This window comes from Lepidochelys kempii, chromosome 11 (genome assembly GCF_965140285.1).
Source record: "Lepidochelys kempii isolate rLepKem1 chromosome 11, rLepKem1.hap1, whole genome shotgun sequence".
Classification (NCBI taxonomy): Eukaryota; Metazoa; Chordata; order Testudines; family Cheloniidae; genus Lepidochelys; species Lepidochelys kempii.
Window position 1 is genome coordinate 32,456,183 of NC_136390.1, and position 19,628 is coordinate 32,475,810.

Consider the following 19,628-nt stretch of genomic DNA (forward strand, 5'->3'; position numbering starts at 1 on the left):
ACTATGTATTAAGTTGTTGAAATATTGGTAATATTTAGTTATTCCCTAAGATGGCAGGAAGCTAATGTGAAGATATCCTATTGAATTAGGTAAGAACAAGGTACATAAAGCATCGAGTGTATCCTTTTGTTGAGATACTTCTCTGTATGTCATTTGTTTAAATATGAATTGAGCAAACTGTAGCATGTTTGATAAATGCTTTTCTCTGGAGAGGTATTGCTTCACAAGAACTGGATTGGAAATATCTTAAATTGTGCGACATTCTTTCTGTATTTTGTTTGTGTAACACAGCTTCCATGGGTATTACATGGGCATCACTCAAAGGCCATTTTAGGCATGGGATTTGAAATCCAGTGGGTCACTCCTTGGAAGGACTGCAAACGTCTGCCCCTTTAGCTTTATTGCTACTCTGCATCTGCAAAAACCAGAAAAAAATGTGAGAGGCTCCTTATGACCTAAATTAATGTATTTCAAACCCATTTTATTTTTATATATTTTCAGGGGTTGTTATTTTAAAGGTGTAACTGATCCTAGGGGAAGGGCTGATCTTGTGTTTTTTAATTTTTGTATTTGTTTTACTGATTTGTGTTGTCTTTTGTGCACTATGGCCTAAGCCTAGTGAACTCAAATTCAAAGCTTCATTGGTATACAGTGTTCATGGCTAAGAGTTCTCTCCCTGATGCCTTCATGAGGCTGTAGTAGCATATATTTAAGGCAGTTACATTAGTCTTCCCTGCTCCTTTAATTGCTTTCCTTTATAGCCTAAATTACCAAAAGTGATGGTTTTGAGGCACCCAACTTGAGGCATCTTAAAAGAGCTTGATTTTCAGAAAGAATTGAGTGCACAGTCTCTGAAAATCAGGTCCCAATCAAGTATCTCAAGTTGGGTGCCTAAAAATTGATGTACCCACAATCACTAGTCTCTTTTGAAAACGTAGGCCTATTTTTATAAACAGACACACCATGAGAGAACTTATAAAACAAGTTTATTATTTAGTCTAACCCAAAGTACAAAGCAAAGGTTTATTAAAACAAGAAATTAACTATAAAATATTTTTTAAAAAGAAAAGTACTTCAGTTTTATAAATTAAAACCATTGCTAGCCCTTATCTAAATTCTGCTTCTGTAAGAAGTGTTAGTAGCATCTTCTCATAGACATTTGTCTAACCACATAGATGTTCTCTGAATATCTTTTGGATTCTTTTAGAATTTCCAATACTTTGAAATTTTTTGGTAGTCACTGGAGAAGGTTAGCTTCACTTTTCAATCTCTCTTAGGCAATTCAAGATGTCCCCGCTTCCCTCCCCCTGAAATTCCTTCCCTCCACCCCCACAGCAAATCACACAGTAGCAAGACATCTTCATCGTTTCACTTCCAGCTCCTAAATGAATTTGGGAGGTGTTGGAATCTACATTTGTATGTTGTTCTGGATATAGGCTGTCCTTCCTCTGAGTTTATCCTGAGATTTTACAGGTAGGCACCCCCCTAATAAAAGGTGTGGCTTAAAGGCATCATCTGGCCTTTAGAGTTTTGCTATTAAGACTGTAAGCCAATTGTTCAATTGCCCTTTGTAAAACTGTTTGACATCAAATACCAGACCAAGAAGTTGTGTTATCAACAAGACCTTACATGTCTGAAGAACTCTGCTTTGGCACCAGTTGTACATAATTTATATATACTTATTTGTAAATACAAAATTTATAAAAATAGACTCCATTTGAAGAGCATCTATTTAGCAAACATCAAATAGGAATGATTACTATTGAGGAATTTACAAATCCAACTTCTAAAGCTCTTGTGTTCTAAACCTATAGAAAGGGAAGATGAAAGAAGCAGCTCAGCGATATCAGTATGCCTTAAGGAAGTTTCCTCGGGAAGGGTTTGGAGAAGAAATGAAAGCTTTCAATGAACTAAGAGTTTCCCTGTATTTAAACCTGTCACGGTGTCGCAGAAAAACAAATGTAAGTTCTTATTGTTGATCTGTTGCTCATATACTTGGAATACTGGAAACCTCAATGAAGCTCAAACCCCATAGATGTATAAATGGCTAGTATGCTGTCCTTGCACCATGATGCTCTTGTGATTCTTGCTCTTCCTGCTGAGGTAAAGGAGAGGCAGGAAAAGCTACCATTGGGAGGATGTACAGAATACCCCTGTGGTACTAGCATGAAGTGAGGGACAAGGAGAGAGGGGAAAACCATACAGGTGGGCAGATTACCTGTTACTCTAGAAGTGATTGCTAGTGTCACGGGTCACTGCACATGTAAGTGGTGGGACCCCTTCCTTCCCAACCTCGAGTATTAGTAAACTCTTTATCCACAGTTATTTCAGCCATCATCTACTGATTTTGTGCCCTATGTTGCCACAACCAATGGGACTCTTCATGAAGTAAAAAAGTACTCAGTACTACATGGGCAAAATTGACCAGCATAGCTATTCCAGAATAACTGCCCTGCTTTTATTCTGGAATAGAGTGTTGACATGGGGGGCTATAACAGAATAGTTATTCTGGAATCGGTATGCTGGACAACTTCCCTGTGTAGACAAGCCTTAGGGATGGCAGAATAAGGTCCATCCTGATCCCTTTTTTTAACCCTCCAACTTTCCTTTTGCCAATTTAAATAGTGCTGTCTGAAGTGGCTAGTCTATGGGAGCTCTCGAGATTGTTTCTGGTAGTGTCTGCAACTAACGTGCATGTAACATTTAAAAAATATTTATATGTCACTGTATACATTGAAAATATAATTGCTATTAAATTAGGACTTTGGCATGGCAGAAGAGTTTGCTACCAAGGCACTTGATCTGAAACCCAAATCCTATGAAGCCTATTATGCTAGAGCAAGAGCCAAGAGAAACAGCAGGTACTGTCTGTGACTGTGTCTATACACACAGATCTTTGTTTCATAACATTTTTAAACAGCTAATTTTCAGGTAAATTTAAGGTGCTTTAAGTTAGATATACTTGCAAATTCTTTGTTCCCTTTTCTTCTTTTCCATTTGTGTTTGTTAATTTTGTTCGGAGTTAAGTGAATTTAATGCAAGTGAAAGGTGCTAGGTAGGCAGCATATTAAACACAGTTGTTTCTGGAATTCCTGATGACATTTGTTTAAATAATGATGGTCAGAGTGAGTAAATGTTCAGTTTTGGTATCTGCCTTTTTATAAATGACTGTAAATTAAGCTGTATTCCCTTCTATCCTAGCCTTTTCCATAGACCAAAAGCCCTCTATGGGGTTTGGCTTGATGTTGACAAGCCCACCCCCTGGACTGAGCCAGCAGTAATCCATCAGCATTCCTTGCAGGGTACCAAAACTAGCTAACTGGATGGGTCAGCAGTAAAACCCTGGAACTATAATAGGTGACAGAATGTAAGAGGACAAGAAGCTGTTGAATGAGCAGCAGTCCAAGATGTAAGGAAGAGCAGGGCAGGGAAGTAGGTGTCAGCTGTTGGTAGTACTCCTGAGGGCATTCTGCACAAAAATTTTTTAAAAATCTGTGCACAATATTTTAAAATTCTGCAGATGTTATTTGTCAAATAAATGTGGAAGCTCCAGCATGGCATTGGGGAGCACAGGCCACTGGCCGCACAAAGGTGGGAGATCACTGTGCAGGTGTGTCTCTCTTCCTCTCCCTCTTCCCCCCCGGGAGATGGCCTCAACAGTGAGGCTGCACCCAAACCTGACACAACACAAGGACTGGGACTGCCCCAGAAACAGCCCAGGGCCCTGCCCCTCCATGCCAGGTGTGGGCAGGAAGGCTCAGCAAGGCAGGATCCAAGTGTGGAGGGACTCAGTGTGGGGGTATCTGGGTGTGGGTTGAGGGGATTCAGTGAGGGGCAATTTGGTTGTGGGCGGCGGATCTGGGTGCGGGGGAGATCTGGATGCACAGGGGCTCGCTGGGGGGTTCTGAGGATTCCCTAATTTCCTACCACGACCACATCAAATAGCAGATACTGATAAAAGACAATAGATCAAAGGACTGCCTTGATGGGTAATAGAGATGACAGCCAGTACCTAATGGTGGAAGTTTAATTGCCCAAAGTTGTATTAAGTTTTTTTCTTTTAGAGGGACAAGGTGAGTGAGGGGTTCTTTTGCAATAGTTTACTTTTATTTATTTTTTCCTTCACGCAGACAGTTTCTTACAGCTCTTGCTGACCTACGTGAAGCCATAAAATTGTGCCCCAGTAATCAAGAAATCAAAAGGCTCCTAGCTAGAGTAGAAGAGGAGTGCAAACAGTTTCAGAGAACACAGCAACAAAAGCAGCAGTCTCCACAGCCAGCACAGCAGAATGAGTCTGACAATGAGGAGGTTCTTGTCCAAGGAGTGAATGATCATTTCAATCTTGAAGAGAGAAAAGAAGAATTTCCACACCATGATGACCCCTTTCCATCTTCACAGAGGCTGCAGCGTTCCCAGACAGCTTCTCCCTACAGCAGAACCCTTCAAGAAGGCCTTCAGCAGAAAGCCAGACCCATGTCCCCCCAGAAGAAAAACGGGAGTAAATATCTGAGAGAACCAGGGTTGATCATGCAACCTACAAAGCAAGCACAGATTGTGAAAACTAACCAGCATTTGAACTCCATTCAGCCTGGATCAAGAACTGGAGCTACGCTGTGTAGTGCAAAGTCACAGTCTCCTTTTCAGCATCTTCCCCCAAATGCTATGCCAGCCCGACACCCTGGAAATCTAACCAATAAAAGTCAGCATTTAGATGGGCCAAACATTTCAGCATCTGGAAGCATTCCTACAGGTTTCAGCTCTGGACTGTACCATGAAAAGTTAGCATCCAACCAGTGTCCCCATTTACAGGATGGTGAGAGTGTCTCTTCTCACTCTTTCACAAGCAAGGCCAAAACCACTGATAGGCTTACTGTCCTTGCACTTTCAGTCAGGGAGAAAGCAGCTCCAATTCAAGGAATTCAAATGAATTGCAGTGAAGCAAGGCAGCAAGGCTCTGTAACTAGTGTCATCTCTTCTGGCTCTCCATCTAGCAGCATGATCATTTCCAGCTCAACCAACAGTTTAACTTCAAGCAGCAGCTTTTCAGATAGCGTGAAAGGGTTAGGGCCAGATGTTCGAATCAAGGAAAATAAAGTTAGTCAAGTTCAGAGTGGTACGACTGAACACAGACCTCGGAATACACCATTTATGGGTATCATGGATAAGACAGCAAGGTTCCAGCAGCAGAGTAATCAAACCAATCGCACTTGGCATTGTCAGACATCTGAAGGGTTACTAACAGATGCTTTTGGTGGGTTTGTTCAATCTTCAAACTGTGAGCAATTCTCTGCCAGACAGACAGGTGGATACAGTAATCAGACTAAAACTTCCTCTCCTGCTATTGCCCTGGGAGAAAATATCCAAAATGGAATGCAGCATAAAGAACTTGAGGAGCTCAAGTGCCAAATGCCTGCCCACTGTCAAGATACCAGGACATCTAAAACTGTTCCTCATTTGTATCCAGATGCTATATCTGAACAGCAGTTTCATGTTAATAAGGAGGGTCATCTAAGTCCTGTCACTTCTGCAAAACCAAAGCGATCATTCATAGAGTCTAATGTATGAATATATCATTTTATATAATAATAAACTGGTTGTAAAACTTAGCACATAACAGCATATTGATTACTTACGTTAATCACTACTATAGGGCTGTTTCATCATAGAATATTGTTTCTCCATAACATATTGATTATCTGGCCACTTTTCTAATTATGAGTAAGTTATCCGTGTTGGCCAGTATTATTCATAGAAATATGGGATACAACCACTTTCTTAAGAAGCTATACATACCACCATGGAACAAGAATATTAACTGGAATGTCAAATGTAACTAGAAATGCATTTACATGGTTAGCTAAGATTGTGAATGCACCAAACTGGGACTTTGAAAGAAGAAAAATAATTTACTTTTCATTATATTCCATCCTTATTGTAAGACTTGTAACATTTTCCTCTTATATAGGGCTTTAATCTTGGCTTCTGATTGTATTAAAAGTCATCACTTGCATAATAATTATAACTATGCCTCCTTCTAGTAATGCTTGATTCCAACAAAGTTATGAGGGTAAATACACAGTATGTAACATCCAGATCTGTAAATGACTGTTTTCTTATAAAAAAGATATAGTATTTCATTAGTTTTCTAGAGGGATTTAATTGGGATGCATGATGTAAATTTAGGAACATTAAGTCACTTGTATATGAGTAAACTTTAAGCAGCTATGTTTTGACATGTAAATATGATATTTTTAATTACTGCAAGAAACCAAGTAAAATCCAGTAAATTACAGCAACAGATTTGCATGCATTTTTTTAAAAAGCTTCAACCATACTGGTTATTGCACTGAATATTATATTATGGCATGTTAACAGTATACCAGTAACCGCACTTTATATAGTTTACCTAAAACATCTTTGAGGTGCTACCTTAATACAGAATGATGTATTGTACATTCACAAAGAAGAGGTACAGGAATTAAATACTTTATAGAAAAAATTTTATAGGAAGCCTGATGTATTATTTTGAGACTATTAAGATGAAAATTTGAGGAAAAGGGTAGGTGTGCATTTGCTTTGTAGGATGGGGTTGAAATTTTTTTTTCCAGAGCTTGGGAGGAAAAAAGTTCTATATTTGCAAGAATGTTTTCAAAATGAATAGTTGTAATGACATTCCTCTGTGTAAGAAAGATTTGTTTTGTACAAGTTGGAATTTTCAACTTTTATTCCCATGTACAGTATGTATGCACATTGTAAAACAACCTTACACATTTTTACAAATTCCTTAGGAGTTTGCATTATTACACCCTAGCTTATTTATTGTTTACTGTTCCTTCGATATTTGTACAAGTCTTGTTCTCTTCTTCTATAGTTCTTTTTGCACTGCTACTGTATTTTTCCTTATGAAATAAAGACTATTAATATAGTGGGTTGAGAGGTGCACTCTTATTTTGTGTATTGTGGTACTGGTATAAAACCACCAACAGATGCACAGAAATTAAATTGATGTGTCTGTAGTACAGTTATAGAAAAAGGTCTGTTTCGTAACTGCATTATATGATTCTCCCCACCCTGTATTTTTCCTCTGAGGTCTGTATAGCTTCATCAGTATCTTCTGAGGGTAAATACTGATGACTGAGAACTGGAGAATATGCAGGATGATCTTTTGAAGGTGAAAGACTTGTCTCGATTGCCATCAGCTTCTCCAGTACAGTAGAAACTCAAAGCTATGAACACCAGTTAAGGACTGATGGTCAACCAGCCACCATGGGGGAGTAAGCTATCAGGCAGCAGTGGAGACGACAAACCCCCAAACAAAAAAACCAGCAAATTCTGTACTGTACTGTGCCTGTATTGCATCTTAAAGGTAGGCACATCTGGGCTGCCTGTTGCCACCCACCTCCATGCACCCACCTCCAGCCACTTACATGTAGGAGGTGGTGAATGCTGTTTTCCCCTCTCCCTCCCCACTAGCAGGACAAGCTTTCAAACTCAGTGCTGGGAAAGAAACTTCCCGAACTGCTACTGAAACCTGGCCTGGAGTGTAAGCTGCTGGAGCTCCTGCCTGCACACTGCGCTCTGGCGGAGCAGCTCAGTTTTAAAGGGCCTGCACTGCGCGCCAGCTGACGCTGCGGTGCCCCAGTGTGCCTCACTCATCACCCTTGCAGCCAGAGGGCTAGAAACAGCTGCCTGTATCCACCCCCACTTCAAGCAGTCCGCCCTGAGGAGCATCCCATAACTGCTTGTTCAGAGTTACAAACATTGCAGAGTTCTGAACAACCTCCATTTTCCTGAAGTGTCTGTAACTCTGAGGTTCTACTGCACCACATCTGTCTAGCCTGAAAATATCAGTCCTCAAGCGGGAGGCCTAGAACTCTGACTTCATCCTCAGGTGATTAGCTGCCGTTGCAGAGCCAAGCATGCCTCCTTGGAGTCACGGCAGAAGCAAGTGAACTGGCTGCTCTGTCAGAGAGATCAAAAGATGCTCTCAAGGCATGCTTAGTGTTCCTAGCTCTAGATAGAGGAACTTCTCTTTATTTTCCAGAATATATTAGGCCCTGGAGATTACCGTGGACAATGAGTAGGAGTATCTGGTTAAACTGCTCAAATTTTATTTGTTTCAAGGACTTGTCTCAGAGGTGAGCAAAGTATGACCCGTGGGCCCCTCCTGCCCGGCCCCTGAGCTCCTGGCCCGGGAGGCTCGTCCCTGGCCCCTCCCCTGCTGCCTCAGCGTGCCGCGCTGCTGGTGCAAAGCTTTGGGTGGCCAGGCAGCACAGTTGCAGAGCTGCGGCCTGACCCATGCTCCAGGCAGCGCAGTACCGGGGCAGGGGGGTTGGATAGAGAGCAGGGGAGTTTGGGGGTGTGGTTGTGTCAGGGGTGTGGATAGGGGTCAGGGCAGTCAGAGTGCAGGGAACAGGGGGGTTGGATGGGGCAGGAGTCCTAGGGGGGCAGTCAGGAATGGGGGGGGGTTGGATGGGGCGGCAGGGGGCTGTCGGGGTGGGGGGTCCAGGGGTGGTCAGGGAGTGGTGGATGGGGCAGGAGTCCCGGGGGGCTGTCAGAGGACAGGGAACAGTGGGGGTTGGATGGGGTAGGAGTCCTGGGGGAGCTGTCGGGGTGAGAAGTGGGGGGGTTGGATAGGAGGCGGGGGGCTGGGCCACGCCACGCCTGGCTGTTTGGGGAGACACAGTCTCCCCTAACCGGCCCTCCATACAATTTTGGGAACCTGATGTGGCCCTCAGGCCAAAAAGTTTCCCCGCCCCGACTTGTCTGCACAGAGAAATTATAATGGTGTATAAGATCGGGGTGAATATAACGTGCTGTAACTGCCTCAGTAAAAATCAGTGTGTGGACATTCCTATTTTGATACAAGTGTCTTTTTCCAGTTTCCCTTATGTTGTTTCAGAAGCAGTTTAAGCTAAACTGCAAAAGGCGACTATTAATCCAGAGTAAGGGTGTGTCTATGCCACCCACGTTACAGCACAGCCGTGGCAGCGCTGTGACGTGAGCACTGTAGAGACACTTTATCGCTGGGGAAGAGCTCTCTTGGCGATTTAAAAAAACACCCCTAACAAGCAGTGAAGCGCTGTCTATACTGACGCTTTTCAGCGCTAAAACTTTTGTCACGGAGGGGGGTGTTCTTTCACACCTCTGAATGACAAAAGTTTTAGCGCTGAAAGTGGCAGTGTAGACACAGCCGAAGAGTCTTTGTATAGGGGAGTTATAATTGCATAGTTTAACTTAAAGCGCTGTAGTTATACTGGTATAATTATCCTTGAAAAATCTCCTTTGTAGGCAAGCCCTAAATTAGAATAGGTCTTTCAGTCCCAAGCATCAAACTGCCTGGATTATTTACCTCCTAGAACAAAGGTTTGACTGAACTCAATTTACTTCCGTTAGCCAAAACCAGCGAGTGAACCTGATGCCAGGTGCTGATAAAATAAGTCAAACCACCCTTTGAGACCTGATAAAAATGACAGCAGTCTTCAACTACCTGAAGGGGGGTTCCAAAGAGGATGGAGCTAGGCTGTTCTCAGTGATGGCAGATGACAGAACAAGGAGCAATGGTCTCAAGTTGCAGTGGGGTAGGTCTAGGTTGGATATTAGGAAAAACTATTTCACTAGGAGGGTGGTGAAGCACTGGAATGGGTTACCTGGGGAGGTGGTGGAATCTCCATCCTTAAAGGTTTTTAAGGCCCGGCTTGACAAAGCCCTGGCTGGGATGATTTAGTTGAGCTTGGTCCTGCTTTGAGCAGGGGTTTGGACTAGATGACCACCTGAGGTCTCTTCCAACCCTAATCTTCTATGATTCTATTGATCAGATTTACAAAAGCAGAGCCACTCAGACATTCCTCAGCTGTCTCAGATCAACAACCATTGTTAAGGTGGGTTCTTATAGAGAAGAGACAGACTTCCAATGTTCATCTTCTCTAGCTTTGGCAGGGTCAGGAAACATTGCTGAACATGGGAAACTGGGTGACAAGGGTCTAGCCAATATTGCAGGAGCCATTTTAGGAGAAGACTTCCTATGACGTTACGGGTATCTTGTTCTTCATCTCTTGCTCTTGCTGAAGATGTAGTGGAAAAGCAGGTGAGGGTTGGGAGTAATCCCTCAAAAACCCTGGGATGTGAAAAAATAACAATGAACAAATCCTTAGGGAGCCCAGATGACTATTCTTGGAGGGCTGTCAAGGGGTCTGACTGAGACTATGCTGAGCCAATTGATTGGGAGCCACCCTCTTTATTTGCAAAAAGGGAGCAGATGTGGACTGAGGTACATTTGGCAGCACTGTTACACAAGCTAAGTGTGTCATTTTCCCAGAGCCCTTCTCTAATGTCTTGTTCAACAGTGCCTTCTGCATAAGGAGACTTTCTTTGAAGGAAGTATCTACATCCCATACAAGTTTTAGCAGAATAACATTTTAGGCAGTAGAAAAATGCAGCAAACTCTCAGAAGGAAATGTATAGCGGCAAAAAATACACTTCTTAAACCCATTTTCTCTGCAGGGTTCACCATAGGGGTGGAGTAGAACTACCCTACTTTTGCCAAACTAAGCAAAAGATTTTTATTTTAATAATACATTATCTCTCCATCACTAGAATTAACTATGTATTTAAAAAAAAAGGGGGTGGTGGTATTTAACCCAACTGCAGATCAAAAAGAAAAAGTGGGAGCATGTACTGACCTATTGAGACCTTCAGTCCCCTATGCATTTGACATGTGTACTCCTAAAGGGCGAGTGGTTTCAAATAGGGATGTAAAAGTTTAACCCATGCCCAAGCCTCTGTTGCTGGCCTAGGCCCAGGGCTCTGCTGCTGCCCTGTGTCGGCAATCCAGGCTACTGGCCCCGGCGCAGAGCCGTCAGCGCCTCCCCATGTAAAATGGGGGTGCTGCAGAACCCTGAGTTCCCTGCCTTTGTGAACTCTGTAAAGGTTAACCATTTCATAACATTTTAATAGATTACACAGTAACTATTTTTAAACCTACTTACATCCTTAGTTTGAAAGGTTATGGGGTTGCACATTGAAGCATGAGTGTGGAGGGCACTCATTCTCCTCTAATTCATAGCCATTTAAATAATTAATTGCAATGAAATTACACTCCTAATTCACAGTAGAGGGCAGGCAGATTTTTTTTTTTTAATCAGGCTCACAGTTTACGGTGCATGTGTGGGGGAAGGGGGTAGAGAAGCTTATGAGGCAACTGTAAGTTGGGTAGGGTCTGATGTTTGAGTGCTACATGTTGGTTGCTTTGTTGTGTCATTTGCATATAGTAGAACAGCATTACTTCCAGGCATAGGCTGACATACTGTATCTGAAAAATGGGTGGAATTGTTTGAAGGTCCATTAAAAAAATATGAAGAGGCAATATGGGACTAGACTATGCCCTAGATCCAGCACCATCACAGTGGTAGCCTTCCACTATGGAAATTAGGTCAACTCCCTCTCTGGGCCCCTTGTGTCCCACCATCCGCCAGAGAATACTCCTGGTGCGTAACTAACTGGACAATGACGTGAAAAAACACCCAGGGAGAAGGCTACGAAGCATTGTAGTACAGTTATACTGGAGTGGGTGAGAGAGACACGCGGTGCAATAGGAGGGCACTTTTCTCAAGTACCAAACAACTTTCCTTCCTCCCCTTTTTAAGTTGATAACCAGCAGACTATATGTGCCCTGAGGCAGCTGTGTGCTAGCCTATGCCTCTGGCTCAATGTGAGGCCAGAGCATGAGAGACTGTGGCAGGGTGTAGGAAATTCAAAAGTCACTGTTTGTGAAGCACAGGGGCTGGGGTCAGTCTGGGTCTTAATGCCCCAGCTGCAAGGATTTGATTTCAATTGCTTCAAAGGGCGGGGGCTGTCATGGAGTACGTGCCGGGGCTCCTCAAGCAGAGGTCCAGGGAGCCACGCTGTGGTTTCAGGGGGCCAGAGCTACAGGGCACCGTGGGACAGAATAATCAAGGACACGCCCCGCAGGGCAGAAGCTCTGGCTGGGGCCCAGTGGCTGAATCCCCACTGCGGCGGGTAACGCCTCATGACCGCCCTCCCCTTTCCTTCCCCCACGGAGAACGTACCGCGGGGCGGAAAAGGGGGAGAGCCTCGCACCACTGCAGTTACCGAAGACTGGCTGCAAGCGAAAGCCAGGACCACACCGCGCGTGCCGCTCCCCAGCCCCTGGGCCCGCCCCCACACACCTGCCCCCGGGCCAGAAACGCGCCGGGTTATGGACACCCTCGTCCCCGCACAGGCCGGGCCCTCAGCGGCGGCCCCAACGTAAACTGCCCGTTTTCCTCAGAGCCCGGGGGCGCCGGACAGGCGCAGCGGCGAGGCGCTCCAGGGCAGCGTTTCCCGCCCACGCCTCGCCCAGCAGCGCTGCCGCGGCCCAGGCGGCGGCGGCGGCGGGGGGGGGGGAAGCAGGGGCCCGAGCGACGAGGCACCGCAGGTGTGACGGGAGCCGCCGCGCCGCCCCCCCACCCCGCTGGGAGGGGCGCCGAGGCGGCGGCTGGGGCAAAGACCCGGCTGCGCTGTCTCGCCCTCGCCCACCCCAAGCTGCTGGGCCCAGGTCCCTGCTTGGCGCCTGGCTGCTGCTCAGCGATGCGGTGGCGGCACCGGGCGAGTCCCCGGGCTCCCGGCAGCCCGTGCGGCGGGGGGCGCCCAGTGTACGGTACCATAGGTCAGGGGCCCAAAGAGAGGCCGTGGGGGTGCGGGGGGGGCGCGCTGTGTCTGCCCTGTCGCGGTGGCACGGCAGCTGCCACAAGCCCAAGGCGCAACCTCTCCGCGAGCCTCGGGGGGCGGCCGCGGCCTGGCGCCAGCCGCTCTGGTTGGCAGGGGCGGCACCAGCGCACTCGGCTTCTGCCTCCCCTCCTCCCCCCGGTTCATGGTGTATAAAACCCCGCCCACACACGGCGCCGGCTCCGACACCCCCACATGACCCGCCCCCAACTTTTGCGTGCAGTGTGTTGGCGTCAGAGCAGTGCCGCGGGTCCAGGGCCCGCTCCGGCGTGGGGGCAAGAAGTTCCTGGTTGGGTGGAAAAGTGCCAAGGCAGTGAGGGAAACAGCGCGTGGGGGGTGCGGACAGCATGCAGGGCTGCGGTGGAATTGGTGGCGCAGGGGGCTGGAGAGCCGGGCCATATTTGTGGGGGCAAAGGGGCATGGTGTCGGGAGGTACTTCCCCTCAGCAAGAGGCCAGCCAGGGGCACGGTAGGCTTGGCCCCTCTCCACCCTGCCCAGTGCAAGGGCACTGTATACAAACCGGCCCCTGCCAGCATGCCCTTTCGCCTTGGGGGTGGGCCCATGCCCTGCCACACAGCCCCCGACTCCCTTTGCCCAGCAGCCCCCAGAACTGATATGCCTAGCAGCCCCACACACACACGCACCCCCGACCCTCCACCACAAATGCACAGGGGCTTGCACACCACAGCCACCCGCCTACTGCCCAATACACTTCCCTACATCCCACCACAACTACACAGCACCCCACTCGGACACCCCCAGCCTCCGCCCTACTGTGCGTGCGCGCACTCCCCCCCCCCCCTTCTGCACAACTTGCAGCCACTTTGTTTCCAGACCGGGCAAAGGAAACATCTATACACACTCATGCTCCACACCCTTGCGTCCTGCCCCGCCCCAAAGTGGTGGGACCTCCTGCCACCGTTAAAAGGTGAGGAACCCCCGTGGGCCAGCCTATACTCTCCCCTGGTTCCAAGCCCTGCCAGAGATAGCAGTTGGTGGCTCCTTTATGAGGCCGTGAGCATGGGCGTGTATTTGGCGCACTTTACACCTGCCCCTTCTGCATTGCGAGGGAGACCCTGGCGCACGTTTACTTGGAGCGCGCCAGGTTGCAGCCCCTATTCTGGCTCCTCACAAGTATTTTGTTATGTTTCTGGCTACACTTTCCCCCTCACCTCCTTATCTATGCACTCCCTATCCGTGGCCCCACAGAGCCACGGGACCTCCTGGCCAAAATGGCCAGGTGTAAAACCCGGGAGAGGAGGTTGGCCAATGGAGACTCCTGTGACTGTGGGGCCTATTTCCAATCCTCCATCTGTTCACACATTCAGGCAGCGTTCCTCTGAGCGGCGTCCACTCACTCTCTTGCCACCTTCGAGGAGCAGTGGGCGCTGTCCGGGGTTCTCTACTCGGTGTCCCCGTCGCATTCCCTTTGTTTGACCCTTTGACCACACTCCTGTTCCTGTTATTTTTTTAGTTGCCCTCTGAAATCACTTGGCTTCCAGGTCCTGTGAATCCCTTGCAGGGGAGGGGGTGGCAGGGGGGAGGTGGGAATGGACGACCCTTTAGCAGTGGGTGGGCTTCTGGTCTTCTACTTCCTGGATCCCAGTAGGATCCCAACACACAGACCTCCCCCACCAACCCCCAAGAGACCCCTCACTGGCCAGCAGCCCCCCCACCCCCGCCACACGCACACACACCTCCAGAGACCCACTCCCTGGCTACACTCACCGGCCCTGCTGGAAGGTGACTGTCTGCCAGGCTGAGCTGGCAGCCCATCCGCAGGAGGTCCAGTGCCAGGGCAGGGAATCACTCCGGTGTCTCAGGAGTGTTGCCATTAATGAGGTCAGGGTCTGTCCCTCTGCTGAACAGACTCCCTCAGGACCCCACTTGCCTGGAGATAGGATGCCCTTACATCCCTGTTTGGCTGGGACAGTTCCCTTTTTCAGCTCTGTCCTGGCCCTCCTGACTTTTTTGACAAAAACGGGCATTTATCCCGTTTGCTCTTGCCAACTGATGAGTTGGCAAGATCCAATGCCCAGTTTACCAAAAATGTCCAGTGCGCCCCACTCGCAGGGCATGAAGGAATGTGGGTGTGGTGGGTAGCAACATGAGGGGTCAGGCAGCAGGGCTTGGGGGGGTCAGCCCCTGCCCCTAGCAGTGATGTGGGGAGGGTGTCAGCCCCAGCTCCTGGCAGCAGTGCAGGGAGCTGGGGCAACGGATGGATCAGCCCCTGTCCTGGCAGCAGCATGCAGAGCTCGGGGAAGGGGGGAATCAGCCCCTAACTGCGGCATGGGGAGCTGTTGGGGAGGGGGTCAGCCCCAGTGGTGGGTTTAGAGTTAGTGTGGCTCTGTGGTCAGCTTCATATTTGGGGCCCCTCCTTAGGACCCAGCCAAGAAAAAGAACACTATTTCCCCATCCCCCGGTTTTTCATTCTTTTTTTCTTCATCCTCCTCCTATAAGTAACAGCAAGTAAATGAAAATAAAGTGAGGTACCTTGATTGTTTTTATAGTCTAACATTTTTCCACAGACCACTTGGAAATCACTGAGGGTCTCAGCAGACCATTTAATGATCTTTCCAAATATTGTTTGTACTGTTATCCAAAGCGCTTTACAGTAGTTAGCTAAGAGCACTTTATAAAAAAAAAAAAGTGTAAAAAAACTTTGGGGTGTGGGGGTCTGGCCAGGACTTTGGGATGGGGCTCAGGGTTGGGGCAGGAGGTTGGAGTGTGGAGTGCTTACCTGGGGCAGCTCCAATTTGGTGCGAGGGGTGCAGGAGTCAGGGAGGGAGTCGGGGGAGTGCAGGGTCTGGGAGGGTGTTAGGGTGCAGGAGCAGGCTAGGGGTTAGGGTGCAGGTCTGGCCAGTAGTTGGGATGCAGGAGGGGGGCTCAGGACTGGGGCAGGAGGTTGGGGTGTGCAGTGCATACCTGGGGCAGCTCCTGTTTGGTATGATGGGTACTGGTGGGAATGGGGGGGGTGTTCAGGAGCTCCCATTTGGTGCTCAGGGTGGGGATGGGGGGTGCAGGAGCCAGGGCATGGGGGGGCTGGGGATATGTGGAGGTGCTGGAGTCAGGGCTGGGGGTGTGGGCAATTGTAAACCCAGTACTGCTGGAGAGAATGGGAGCTGTATGCAAGTGGCGAAGGGGGGGGGGCGGTTAGAAGAGGGTGCAGGGAAGGAGTTGGTGGGGATGTCTTGTCTACATGGGGGGGGGTATTAAAACTAGATGACCTCCTGTGGTCCCTTCCAACCCTGATATTCTATGGTTCTATGAACTGAGCACAGGGAAATTTGGGGATGGGGCTTGGGAGCTGGGCACAGGCAAGGAAAGGGGCGGGGGGGCTTGGGAAGGTTAAGGAGCAGCACAGACAGCTGCAGCCGTACAGGAGCTAGCAAACAGAGCTGTAAACAGGGGAGTTTGAGTGGGAGTTTGTAAGGGGAGTTTGTCTTGTGGTGCTTGTTTGGGTTTTTTTTTTTTGCTGTGGGTGGTGGTGTTTTGGGTGTGGTTTGTTTTTCCCAGATTAACAGGATTTAGGTGGCAAGGCTATGACAGATACAGAAGCAGCAGTGGGAGTGACCCATGAAGCGGAAGACACAATGAGGATGACTGGATGTGGAAGCTGTCATATGTACATGATCCTGGAGGGGGCACCTGGTAAGAGTTTTGTCTGTATGAAATGCCATCTGATAGAGCTGATGGAGGAAAAGATCCGAGGTTTGGAGATGCAGGTGGAAAGTCTGGTCGAGTTTCGGAAGGGGTTTGAGCAGATTATGGAGCAAAGACATGAGGTATCTGAAGGGAAAAGCTCAGGCTTGCAGGTGGAATCAGGGCTCGGGAATTCTGAGGGGAGACTGGTGAGGAAAGTGGTCAGTGGAAGCATGTGACTAAAAGAACCAGGCAGAGGAAAAGATGGGCTAGTGAAGGAGAAATAGAGCTCAAGAATAGGTTTGCAGAGTTGGAAAATGAAGAAGGGGCTCAGCAGGTAGTCACTGAAGGTGGAAGGGCAAGGAAGAAGAGAAGAGCGGTTAGTCCTATAGGAAAAGGGGAAGAGTTAATGGAGATTACACCAAATATGAGCCCCAGGAGGATACAGGATGGGTTAAAGAGGATTACAAGGGAGAATAGGAATGGAAAGAACTTGCAGCCAGAGGGAACAGGGGATAGACTGGAGAATAGCACCATCACTAGGAAAAGGCAGGTCTATGTGATTGGGGACTCTTTACTGAGAAGAATAGACAGGCCTGTAACTAGAGCTGATCCAGAGAATAGGAGGGTGTGCTGTCTTCCAGGTGCTAAGATACGGGATGTAGACCTGAGGTTGAAAAGGATTCTAAAGGGAGCAGGAAAGAATCCCCTAATTATCCTTCATGTGGGAACAAATGATATGGCTAGATTCTCGCTGGCAAGTATTAAGGGAGACTATGCTAGGCTGGGGAAAGACGCTTAAGGAAATCGAGGCTCAGGTGATCTTTAGTGGGATTCTGCCTGTTCCTAGAGAAGGGCAACAAAGGTGTGACAAGATTATGACTATCAACAGATGGCTTAGGCAGTGGTGCTATAAGGAGGGCTTTGTGATGTATGGCCACTAGGAGGCGTTCATGGACAGAGGACAGTTCTCTCGGGATGGACTTCATCTCAGTAGGGAAGGAAATAGACTTCTAGGATGGAGGTTGGCACAACTGATTAAGAGAGCTTTAAACTAGGAATTTGGGGGAGATGGTTGGGAGATGTCCAGGTAATCTCCACGCCGGATTTTAGCATTGAGAGGAAAGAAAACGAAGTAAGAAAGGATACAGCCATGGGTAGGAGGAAGGGCAGTGTAGATACCAGTCTAACAGGTTATACTGGCTGTAGAATGACCGTGCCTAATAGGGTACAGAATGTGAGCGAGGCCAAACAGCAAAAATTAAGATGTTTGTACACTAATGCGAGGAGCCTAGGGAACAAAATGGAGGAGCTAGAGCTACTGGTGCAGGAAGTGAAACCAGATATTATAGGGACAACAGAGACCTGGTGGAATAGTCGTCATGACTGGACTACAGGTATTGAGGGGTCTGTGCTGTTTAGGAAAGACAGAAATAAAGGTAAAGGTGGTGGAGTAGCACTGTATATCAATGAGGAGGTAGAATGTAAAGAAATAAGAAGCAGTGAAATGGATATGACTGAGTCCATCTGGGCAAAAATTACATTGGGGAAGAAAACTATTAGAGCCTCCCCTGGGATAGTGCTTGGGGTGTGCTATAGACCGCCAGGATCTAATTTGGATATGGATAGAGCCCTCTTTAATGTTTTTAATAAAGTAAATACTAATGGAAACTGTGTGATCATGGGGGACTTTAACTTCCCAGATACAGACTGAAGGACGAGTGCTAGTAATAATAATAGGGCTCAGATTTTCCTAGATGCAATAGCTGGTGGATTCCTTCAGCAAGTAGTTGCTGAACCGACTAGAGGGGATGCCATTTTAGATTTAGTTTTGGTGAGTAGTGAGGACCTCATAGAAGAAATGGTTGTAGGGGATAGTCTTGGCTCAAGTGATCATGAGCTAATTCAGTTCAAACTGAACGGAAGGATTAACAAAAATAAATCTGCAACTAGGGTTTTTGATTTCAAAAGGGCTGACTTTCAAAAATTAAGGAAATTAGTTAGGGAAGTGGATTGGACAGAAGAATTTATAAATCTAAAGGTAAAGGAGGCCTGGGATTATTTTAAATCAAAGCTGCAGAAGCTATCGGAAGCCTGCATCCCAAGAAAGGGGAAAAAATTCATAGGCAGGAGTTGTAGACCAAGCTGGATGAGCAAGCATCTCTGAGAGGTGATTAAGAAAAAGCAGAAAGCATACAGGGAGTGGAAGAAGGGAGGGATCAGCAAGGAAAGCTACCTTATTGAGGTCAGAACATGTAGGGATAAAGTGAGACAGGCTAAAAGTCAAGTAGAGTTGGACCTTGCAAAGGGAATTAAAACCAATAGTAAAACGTTTTATAGTCATATAAATAAGAAAACAAAGAAAGAAGAAGTGGGACCGCTAAACACTGAGGATGGAGTGGAGGTCAAGGATAATCTAGGCATGGCCCAATATCTAAACAAATACTTTGCCTCAGTCTTTAATAAGACTAAAGAGGATCTTAGGGATAATGGTAGCATGACAAATGGGAATGAGGATATGCAGGTAGATATTACCATATTTGAGGTAGAAGCGAAACTCAAACAGCTTAATGGGACTAAATCGGGGGGCCCAGATAATCTTCATCCAAGAATATTAAAGGAATTGGCACATGAAATTGCAAGCCCATTAGCAAGAATTTTTAATGAATCTGTAAACTCAGGGGTTGTACCGTATGATTGGAGAATTGCTAACATGGTTTCTATTTTTAAGAAAGGGAAAAAAAGTGATCCGGATAATTATAGGCCTGTTAGTTTGACATCTGGTGCAAGGTCTTGGAAAAAATTTTGAAGGAGAAGGTAGTTAAGGGCATTGAAGTCAATGGTAAATGGGACAAAATACCACATGGTTTTACAAAAGGTAGATCATGCCAAACCAACCTGATCTCCTTCTTTGAGAAAGTAACAGATTTTTTAGACAAAGGAAACGCAGTAGATCTAATTTACCTAGATTTTAGTAAGGCATTTGATACCGTGCCACATGGGGAATTATTAGTTAAATTGGATAAGATGGGGATCAATAGGAAAATTGAAAGGTGGATAAGGAATTGGTTAAAGGGGAGACTACAACGGGTTCATCCTGAAAAATGAGCTGTCAGGCTGGAGGGAGGTTACCGGTGGAGTTCCTCAAGGATCGGTTTTGGGACCAATCTTATTTAATCTTTTTATTACTGACCTTGGCACAAAAAGTGGGAGTGTGCTAATAAAGTTTGCAGATGATACAAAGCTGGGAGGTATTGCCA

General features: G+C 47.0%; 1 protein-coding gene and 1 long non-coding RNA gene across 13 annotated transcripts in view; one reads left to right on the forward strand and one right to left on the reverse strand.

Moving 5' to 3' along the window:
- The window catches only part of TANC1 (tetratricopeptide repeat, ankyrin repeat and coiled-coil containing 1), a 216,265-nt gene extending 209,359 nt beyond the window's left edge, over positions 1 to 6,906 (forward strand). For 11 of the 12 annotated variants that reach the window (XM_073305546.2, XM_073305545.2, XM_073305541.1 and 8 more), the window contains 3 exons: positions 1,815 to 1,961; positions 2,761 to 2,861; positions 4,131 to 6,905. In XM_073305546.2, coding sequence (XP_073161647.1) covers positions 1,815 to 1,961; positions 2,761 to 2,861; positions 4,131 to 5,565 — 1,683 coding nt within the window. In that variant the 3' untranslated portion in view covers positions 5,566 to 6,905. Of the gene's footprint in view, positions 1 to 1,814; positions 1,962 to 2,760; positions 2,862 to 4,130 lie in introns of all 12 variants that reach the window. The other variant, XM_073305550.2, reaches the window with a different exon arrangement.
- LOC140895563 (uncharacterized) lies at positions 211 to 12,372 on the reverse strand. Its single transcript, XR_012154264.2, has 3 exons — positions 12,189 to 12,372; positions 4,567 to 4,686; positions 211 to 415 (listed from the first exon to the last, which is right to left on the reverse strand). It is a non-coding gene; the product is annotated as an uncharacterized LOC140895563 (long non-coding RNA).
- Positions 12,373 to 19,628: the final 7,256 nt, after the last annotated feature.